Source organism: Lolium perenne, chromosome 3 (assembly GCF_019359855.2).
Source record: "Lolium perenne isolate Kyuss_39 chromosome 3, Kyuss_2.0, whole genome shotgun sequence".
Taxonomy (NCBI): Eukaryota; Viridiplantae; Streptophyta; class Magnoliopsida; order Poales; family Poaceae; genus Lolium; species Lolium perenne.
In genome coordinates, this window is record NC_067246.2 from 249,414,185 (window position 1) to 249,423,530 (window position 9,346).

At 47.4% G+C, this 9,346-nt stretch overlaps 2 protein-coding genes across 2 annotated transcripts; one reads left to right on the forward strand and one right to left on the reverse strand.

Annotated features, from left to right (window-relative positions):
• The first annotated feature begins 935 nt into the window (after nucleotides 1–935).
• LOC127344672 (uncharacterized) lies at nucleotides 936–5,069 on the forward strand. Its single transcript, XM_051371005.2, has 2 exons — nucleotides 936–1,262; nucleotides 3,516–5,069. Exon 2 carries the CDS (start codon nucleotides 3,560–3,562, stop codon nucleotides 4,421–4,423), a length of 864 nt encoding a protein of 287 aa, XP_051226965.1. The 5' UTR covers nucleotides 936–1,262; nucleotides 3,516–3,559; the 3' UTR covers nucleotides 4,424–5,069.
• Nucleotides 4,389–9,138, reverse strand: LOC127344671 (putative respiratory burst oxidase homolog protein H). The gene is made up of 15 exons (XM_051371004.2): nucleotides 8,545–9,138; nucleotides 7,840–8,002; nucleotides 7,682–7,730; nucleotides 7,456–7,569; nucleotides 6,949–7,371; nucleotides 6,483–6,869; nucleotides 6,281–6,376; nucleotides 6,053–6,168; nucleotides 5,866–5,968; nucleotides 5,656–5,744; nucleotides 5,418–5,568; nucleotides 5,181–5,327; nucleotides 4,968–5,096; nucleotides 4,816–4,894; nucleotides 4,389–4,731 (listed from the first exon to the last, which is right to left on the reverse strand). Exons 1-15 carry the CDS (start codon nucleotides 8,954–8,956, stop codon nucleotides 4,622–4,624), a joined length of 2,568 nt encoding a protein of 855 aa, XP_051226964.1. The 5' UTR covers nucleotides 8,957–9,138; the 3' UTR covers nucleotides 4,389–4,621.
• Between the last annotated feature and the right edge of the window lie 208 nt (nucleotides 9,139–9,346).

Sequence of the window (9,346 nt, forward strand, 5' to 3'; positions counted from 1 at the left end):
GCTCAATGTCGTGCTCGAGAAAGGATTTTTCTTGATTTCGAATGGCCCCTTTTTCTCTTGGGCTCTCATGCCCCCTCGATGGTTGACGAAAAGATAAATAAAAGTAACCTGCCCAGTCGACATACTTTTTGACCTGTATTTCCTGCAAAGCAGAAGGAAGCATAAACTAGAAATTCCATAAGAGAGAAGTCAGATTGGATGGTAGGAAAGGGCCTTTCATTTCAATGTTATGTCTCGTCCCTCTCTTTTTAGTCCCGACATTATACTTTGCCATGTAAACGACGCTCCTTTCTTCAGTGTTGCATTTAACAAATCACCATCTGGATAATACTTAGCCCGTAATACATGTGCATATAAAGAATCCAGATCACTAAGCAATCTCCAACATTGTTTTGCAAGCATTGCTTGATTGAAACAATGTAAATCTCGGAATCCCATTCCCCCTTCTTTTTTTTGGAACACGCATTTTCCACCATGCCCTTCAGTGCATTTTTTTTCTTCTCTTGAGTACCTCCCCACCAATACCGAGCTATTGCATCACATATATTTTTACACACTTGTTTAGATATAAATACTGACATAGCATACACGTAGGTATAGCGTATGCCACTGCCTTGATTAGGACCTCCTTGGCTCCGGTGAACAAGGTCTTCTTATTCCAACCGTTGATCAAATCCCATACTCTCTCGATAAGATAGAAGGAAACTGTCACTTCTATCTGTTCCAATAGCCCCAAAATTTACTTGTTTGTGCAATTTTCTCTAAACATGCAGCCGCCTTCCTTGTTCCTGAGTTCGTTCGTCCGTCCGTCCTACACTCCTAATGGGCCGTCTGTTTATGGGCCGATCCGCCGAGCTGAGGCCAGAGGAGCTGTGGAGACGCCAACGAGTAACGAGTAACGAGTAACAAAACAGAACTCCCTAAAAAAAACTAATAAGATAGAAAAAAAACTGAAAGCTCGACCGGACGGCGGCTGGGCGGCTCGGCACGAAGAAACCCTAGGGCAGAGCACGACCAGCTGGCGAACGGCGAGGTCGGCGGCGCCAGCAAGGGCGCGCGGGCGCCGCACTTCTCCGGCCGTCAGGGCTCCAGCCTTCTGTCAAGGTCGGCTGGCCCCACCGTCACAACCCGACTCCTCGTGGGTTCAGCACTCCGGCTCCACCCCGCCTCACCCAGTCGCGGGCGTGCCGGCAGCACCTCCGATCCGTGCGAGCACAGGCCCTCGCCGTCGCAGAGGCACCGCTACCGCGGCTAAGCCCTAGGTAAAGTGGCGCCTACATTTCTGCTTCAGCACTTAGATCTAAGCTTTTATCACAGTCACCACGTCGTGTGTTCGATGAAATGCTGCCTCGTTAGATTTGGCAAACTGAAATGTCTGATTAGATTATGCGGAAGGGCCACTGTAGTTATGATCTGGACTCGGGATGCGCTAGGGAGAAAGGGGGTGTTAGGCAGGAGAAAGGGAACGCAATGTTTGGATGTCAAGAATACTGAATGGAGAGTGAAATTATCTGATTCTGTCTGCTATTACGAACTTGTGTTTTACTGGGTGCTATGTTTCGTATCATTGAAGCATGTTTTTCTTCTGTGTATCAAAGACAGTAGTTTAGCTCTGAACACTCAATTTGATTTCAACTACAATATTGCTGGCACGGATACAACTTAGAGGTACGATACTATCAAAATGTAGGACTATTATTGTACTTGTGCTAAGATTTAGACTTATAATTTTGTCACATGTTGTAGATATCTTCTGGAATATTGAGATCATATATGGTAGCACCGTGGCATCTAGTTGGGCAACCCAACTACCCAAGTGCTAGGAGTCGTGTCATTAGTTTCTTAGTAATTTTAATGTTTTTTCATGTTATTGGTGGTTGTACTTCATGAATTATGAAAACTGAATCTTGGTGGATCATTTCTTTTGTTGAATATAATTGCTTTTGTGCCTAAAAAAATTTAAACTTACATGTTCGCCCTTGCTCATCTCAATTCCTGGCTCCGCCACTGCGTGTGGGGATACCAGGGACAGAGGAAAGATACTTGGGCCTTCAGTAGACATTCATAGTGCGTGCTAGAGTACTAAGTCTATACCATATGATGCTATTTAGAGAATATGTTGACTGATTTGGGATTGTCAGTGCGTGAGTTATGATATGGCCCATGTATGTGCATTGTATAGCCACATGAGGAATAGAGGAGTAAGTGAGAATTCCAGAAAATTTCCCAATACCACATGGTGTCAGAGCACAAAGTGGAGACAGTTTTAGTTCCTGGTGGTGGCCGCCTGTGAATCAGCGCGTGCAGCGGAGCTCCTAGTGTACAGGGGCAGAAGTGCAGACAGAGAGAAGCTCAGACAGAGGCAGCAACCCTAGACAGGGGCCTTGCAAATGGCTCCATGTGTGAGTTGCCTCGACAGTGGTCAGTCCTGGGAGGTACCGACGGCAGCGGTGCTTGGTCCTGGTGGTCATGGTGTGGAAGTGTTTAGGTGATGCATTTCCCGCACGCAGGTAGAAGCCAACCTGCTTGTATTGCTGGGAGAGCAGCCTGTGTGCAACCAGGAGGAGGAACGTGCTTGTGTGGACTTCAGGAAACAAGGATTGAGGGCTACTCAACGAGAATCAGTTTAGCCGGCGGACAAGAGGAGTATAGCGTGGATGTTAAATTCCTTGTCTCCGAACATTGCTGTGACTGTTAAGACAATCTCAAGTTGCGGCTGAGGTATGGAAAACTTTGTCGAAGCTGTAGTCCAGGGAGGGAATGTGACATTGATGGTTGAGACAGAGGAGAGACTCAGTGATCTGAGACATGGGGAACACTCCGTGCTGGAGTATGTTGCTACAGTTGTGGTCTGATCTAGATCATTATGACCCTCATGCATTGCCTCATGCAAGTTCCAAAGATGGAAAGACCACATGTAACTAGCCGAGGATCATGCATCAAAAAGTAACAAGGAGGAAACAAATGAGACATCAGTTTGATCTCAAATCATTAAATTGTATTTTTTTCTTCATCACATGCTGCATATTTTCAATTATTTGTATATATTCGTCGCATCATGTAATCGGTGGTTCTTGGCCATGTTATGTACTTGCATATAGCCATGTGAGGAATAGTGAAGCGAGAATTCCAGATAATTCCCCGATACCACGGAATAAAGTTTGCAATTCTTCTTCCCTTAGGAACTTTAAGAACCATACAGCTTTTCAAAGGGTTGTACTGAAGCCTACAAGCCCAAATTCCCTTTTCGAACAGAAATACATATGCTATATGTCTTTCACTAATACACACCAAGGATGTATAGAGACCTGAATACATATTGTCGATGACACCAGTATGGCAGTATGTAACCTGTCTGATGTACCAGTGCTTCCTCGGTGTTTGCCAATGCCTTTTATGTAGCTGTGACGTGCTCAGTTTTTGGTTACTTGTGATGCGAACTTTCACTTGAACTTCTTAATGCTTGCTTATGATGACTTACTTTGTGGATGTTTCCTATTTCCCTTGTGATCCAGGCTGTTTTGAGCTAAATCTAAGGACAACTGGTGCAATTCAGGCCATGGAGGAAGTTCAAGACATGCAAGAGTCAGAGACTGCATCTGTTGTCAAAGTACCTAGAGAGCCTGCCATCATTATCAATGGTGTCCCAGAATTGCCTCCTGATTGCCCGTCTGGTTCACAACCTGCAGTAAGAGATGCCCCAGGATCTCAAGTCGATCCTCGCTTTGGTGAATGGCTAGAAGGGCGGAAAGTGAGAAAGCTCTTTGGAGATAAGTATTATGTGGGGAAAGTTGTCAAGTATGAAAGTCAAAGCAATTGGTACAATGTTGTCTATGAAGATGGAGACCAGGAAGATCTTGAGTGGGCCGAACTGGAGGAGATCCTACTACCATTGGACATAACCATTCCACTCAAAACACTTGTTATGGACAAATGCAAACGTCAGAGTGCAGTTCCTGACTACAAACCTAAGGTGGGCAGGCCCAAAAAAGTTTATGCTATGTTAGAAGGCGCAAGGAATGAAACATCAGGTACGGTTCCATTACCCCAAGGAACTAGTGTTGCGAGCAATCAGACCATGGTTGTAGCAGTGAATGACCAAAAGTCAAACAACGTACTAGGGTTGCTTCAGGTGTCTGCATCAAATGATGTCACGAGTGCATCAGCATCAACAGGAGAAAATGCTCAAGTATGTCTGAAGTCTAGTGATCAACCTAGAAAGAGGGGCAGGCCTCGAAAGGATAGAACTATCTCAAGTGATATTCAACCTAAAAAAAGAGGTAGGCCTCCAAAAAAGAGCAGTATGCCTGGAGATCCTCGGAATAGTGTTCATAAGCGAAATGCACAGACAATTAGACAAGAAAAACTGAAGAGAGAAAACATGCGCGTGCAAGGAGCAACACCTGGAGCTCAATTATTCTAAGAATCAATCTCATTGTTCCAATGTAGATGTCTCTAAATATTCCAGTCTATGTATGCTGGTGACACTAGCTTTTGATGTATTTTGTACAACCCAGCGTACAACAAAACTTGTAAAACTATATTTACTGTGCGAATGGTATCATGTTTCTTTTCCTATACAAGTATATCTGCAACTGTTTAAAAAATTTCTGGTACGGTCTTAGAAGTTCTCCTTGTGGAAATGGAACCTAGTTGTGGTTGACTGGCTGAATTCTTTTGAAAGATCCTTGAGTTGTTTCGTTAGTGTTGGAGACCCACAATAGAAAACACCTGTAGATTCATGTGCATGTTAACTTTGCACAGTGAAGTTTAAATCTGTCATGATAAGGTGTTTATTCAATATAGCTTGCTCACCTATGCGCGAATTCTTGTGGGCATTGGCCAAATCAGCAAATACTTTTCTCCAGTTAGGTCTTGCAAAATGTGTCCGAATCTACAAAAGACGAGTCAGATAAGGATGCAAGAACATATGGGATCAGATGAGAAGGCAGAGCTGAACAAAATACCTTGCTTCCAGAGACGATATCAACACCATTTTTGGCATGCTGGAGTGACTGAACCATGGCAATCAACGCTGACCTGGCATCGCCTTCTTCATACACACTGGTGAGGTAATTGTGCATCTCTATGACATTCTGCAATTGCGATATTTTTAGCTCACTGTTTATGTCACTGAACATCTTGTATGGAAGATGAAAGGAAGGGAGTGAGATAAGTACGCTGTGGTCGCTGTCAGCAACTTCATTCATGACTCCTTTGAACCAGTCAAATGATCCTTGCTCTCTTGTAACCCAGTAGAAGTAAGCTCTCCCTGGCCCATTGTTTTTGAAGCTGCCTATCTCAGAACCGTGTACGCTTTCCACCTCCTGTTTCATCAATTCATTTGACAGTTACGTACTCTGCTTTAGCTATATGTACACAACGGTGAGAAACTATTTGCAGTCAAAGACATTTACATCGTTAGTCTTTATATTGTTCAAGAGATCTTTGAGTATGCTGATGAAAGGAGTGGCGCCGATCCCAAGACCAACAAGCAAAAGAATGTCATATTTCTTGTAATTTTGTGCAGGCGCACCATAAGGGCCATCAATATAGACCTTAGGAAACCTGAAAGAGGCGCAGAAATAATGATATGTTAGTAAAAGTTTGTACTCAAAATTAACTGAATTTTGTTTGTTACATATATGACCTCACCTAGTGTCCTCTATCTGAGAGTCTGCGATAACCGTAGTTTCAAGTCTTGAAAGGGTAGCCTTCTTAGAAGTAACTTGTGCCTCGCAACACTACAGATATGAAATATAATTCTTCATTTTGGGGTAATCCACATTAATTGCTCTCATATAATTATTCAATCACGAATAAGCTTATAGCTTCTTGTATTGCAGTTGTGTTGCATCAACTGACCTTTCCGAATAAGTCCCTGAGTTCAGATGTCCAGTCACCTAGTGTGCGGATATGCACGCTCAGGTAGTCATCTCCAGGTGCAGAAGTGATGGAAAACGGATGCCTGCGAGATCATAATCAAACTGTAAACAAGGACCTCAGATAAATTGTGTCTTGGTTCATATGTGCAGCCAGCATGAAGTCATACCATTCAAAAGGCGAGACATCAGGGCATTTGACAAACAGGTACATCCCACTCTTGTACTTGAAACCCGGTGGCTTCTTCATGTGAAGAGAGAGCACATTTCCTGGGTAGATGGCAGCCTGCACAGTATGTGACATCATTGATTAATAATAGCTGACAGTCAGAAAGAACTAAATCATGTTGTTTCCAAGAGAAGAAATGAACTAAATCATGTGAATTTCAGCAGCCTACCCTGAGAACGGTCACGCCGAAGTTGTTCTCGCGAACTTTTCTGATGATTCTCTCGCAGGCGTAGAAGAGGACAGGGACTACCAGGTACATCCATGTCTGAGCAAACAAGTCAAATCATCACCATCTTATATTTCTACTCACAACATTAACAAATTTACAGGAAACAAAAGTAGATGTATGTAAGTAAGGCATGTGGGATTACCGTCTTCTTGTACCACTCCCTGGTGAGGAATATGAAGTAGGAATGCACCACCAGGAGGATATACGCGACCAACAGCAGGTGATGCGCGTACCAGAAGGCGTTGAAGCCAGCTAGGTGATGCAGTGGCGACGGGAGCTTCACGACGCTCCGCCTGAAGGAGTGCATCGCCAGTGTGAAGGCGAAGGACATGATGATGATCATCAGGATGCCGGTGATCCCCGGGGTGCTCTGCAGAAGGTCAAGGTACGTCGGCTGCTTCCAGTTAAAGTTCGACCCCAGCAGGGCCATGAACTTGTCATTCGGGTAGGAGATCAGCCTTGGGAAGTCGCAGGTGACGTGCGCGAGCGTGTGGAGCGTCGTCCCGATCGCGATGGAGGCCGCGAGGACCTGACATTTTGATCACAATTAAGATGAAGCTACTGCTAGGGTATTCAGCTGAATGAGTTGAGCTGAGCCGTGTAGGTACCTTGTGGAAGTTGATGTTGTCGTCGAAGGGAATGACATGGCTGAGAGCAGTGGACCTGAGTGTGGTGAGCGTGTTGCGGCATACAGGGAGGAGGATGAGCGCCATGTTAAGCTTCAGCGTCTCGGCAGCACCCTTGGCGATGCAGACACAGTTGCCCATGACCTGGAACGAGGACCGGTGCTTGTACTGCTCGAACTTGTAGATGAAGAGGGCAAGGTTGGCGGCCAGCCACAGTGTCACCAGCCATATCCGCTTCCAGTTCTCGTGGATGAAGTCCATGGTCTTGGTGAGGTGTCGTTTCAGCGGGCTCCGGTACCGCAGCGGGATCATCGTCCTCGCGAGGTTCGACGTCGTACGCTTCAGCTTCACCTCTGGCGCCTGCGCGCTCACCATCCCGCGCAGCAGTGTCTCCAGCTGCCAAATCTGCATTCAAAATTTGAAACCTTTAAGCAAATCCATGCCCATCGCAGCGCTTGGTCAGAAGGAGATGCAAGTTTTTTTTAGTACCTCGATGTAGCCGCGGTCGTCGGGGTCGAGCTCCTCCATGATCAGTGACGAGTAGGTCGCTGCATGGCTCTTCAGCTTGGCCAGCTTGTTTGCCGACGCGCTCAACACAATAACCTGTCGCCGGGTAAAAATATGGTACCGAAATCAGCTTCATTTTATTCTGGAGGCCTAAAAGATCAGGTTGGTTATTTCCTCTGTTTCGGAATACAGATAGCAAATTCCCCACCTCCTTGACCTCATCTTCCGTGAGCATCCCATCGCCATTCTTGTCGCACCTGTTCGTGTCAGACAGACAGAAGGTAAATTTCATCAGCTGCTAGTAATTCAGGTGATTGATCGCTTCAAACTTTGGTGTGGTGAACTGAACTGGACCTAGTAGCTTACATGTCAAAGAAGATGTGGAGCCGCGAGTCGAAGTTCTGGTCGGTCATCTCCTCCCAGAACTCCTTGAGCTGCTCCTTGTTGACGCCGGCCTCCGCCTCGATCTTCCTCCGCCTCGACAGCGTCACGAACAGCTCGCCGGCGAACTCCTTGGAGTCCCCCATGCCTTGCATCCAGAAGCATGCCCATTATTAGTCGGTCCACCGTGGGTCACTTTTTGATTGATCGACGAAAGCATTAGTACTTCTTTTGATCCGACATTGCATCATGGGCATTAATCATTAAGATCCAAATTAGCAGCTAGGAAGAGTTGGGGGTGCTTCTACTGTACTTGATTTTGTGTTGTGACGGATCAGGGACCATTTGGGACAGCAAGCGCCAATTTTAGGAGTTTGTTGTGGGCCAAACAGTGGATCTCAGTTAGGTAAGCCGGCCCTGCCAACCCTCTGGGCAGATGGGCACAGTTCGTGACTGTCGCAGATCATGAAAATGGTGGATACATGCATACAGCAAACAAGATGCCCCCAGCATAACTTACATAAGATTCCCATACTCACCGATGTCCGATAATTAATCATGTAGTTCTAATTAGAAATCATTTGCCTATGTCCGATAATTAATTGATTTCTGAACAACACCATTATCGAACATGATGAATCGGTCGGTTGGTGCTAGCTAGAGCAGTAGAGCCTAGAGCTAGGTACTCACCGATGCACTTGCCGAAGCTCTCCTTGGGGAGAAGTCCGCCCTTGTTCATCTCGTCGAAGCGGCGCTCGACGGCCTTCCAGCCGTCCTTGCCGCCGGAGGTCTTGTCGAGGAAGCGCAGGCCTTTGAGCCCCACCTGCGCGCTGGACTGCATCCGCGTCATCCGGCCGAGGCCGCCCGGCCGGATGCCGATGCCGGCCGCCACCCCGTCCGGCACCTTCATGGACACCCGCGACGCGAACTGCCTGACGCCGGACGCCAGCCGCGATGGCTGCTTCATCCAGCCCGGTGGGCGGGGCAGCCCCATCCCCTGCGCCCTGGCGCCGCTGCCACCGCCGCTGTCGACGGTGATCCCGTCCAGCGGCACCGGCGGCGGCCGATCCGCCGCGTGCCTGCCACCGCCCGGTGACGCCATCCGTCCGTCAAACTAGCTGTCTGACTCGGAAATAAGCGCAATGCCGCTCGCCGGCGGCTCGCCGGAAGCTGGCGGTGGGACCCGCCTGCGAGGCTGGGAAGGTGTGGCGGACGTGCTGGCCTACTACTGCTACGAATTCGTGGAGAGAGGAGAGAGAGAGGGAGGGGGAGGAGACAGATATGGCGGGTAACATGCGTGGATGTCCCAGTTATAGCCGTTGCGACGCCACGGCGCTACTCCCTGAAACATCGTGGACGAACTGTCAGCCGTCGGATGCGCCATCTGCGGCCCACGTACGTTTGCCATAGGAGCCGCTTCGGTCGTCGAAATGATATATCGTGCCGTCGCAGGATCTCGCGAGTTTATCGCTCGTTCCAAATCGGCATGGCT

Excerpts from the sequence above, each read along its gene's own strand:
- LOC127344672 (XM_051371005.2), top strand. The coding sequence starts at position 3,560 with ATGGAGGAAGTTCAAGACATGCAAGAGTCAGAGACTGCATCTGTTGTC.
- LOC127344671 (XM_051371004.2), bottom strand. The coding sequence starts at position 8,956 with ATGGCGTCACCGGGCGGTGGCAGGCACGCGGCGGATCGGCCGCCGCCG. Across the intron at positions 6,377-6,482 it reads GGGAGTGGTACAAGAAGACG|ACATGGATGTACCTGGTAGT; the intron begins GTAATCCCACAT and ends TTGTTTGCTCAG. Across the intron at positions 5,745-5,865 it reads TCAGGGACTTATTCGGAAAG|TGTTGCGAGGCACAAGTTAC; the intron begins GTCAGTTGATGC and ends TCATATCTGTAG.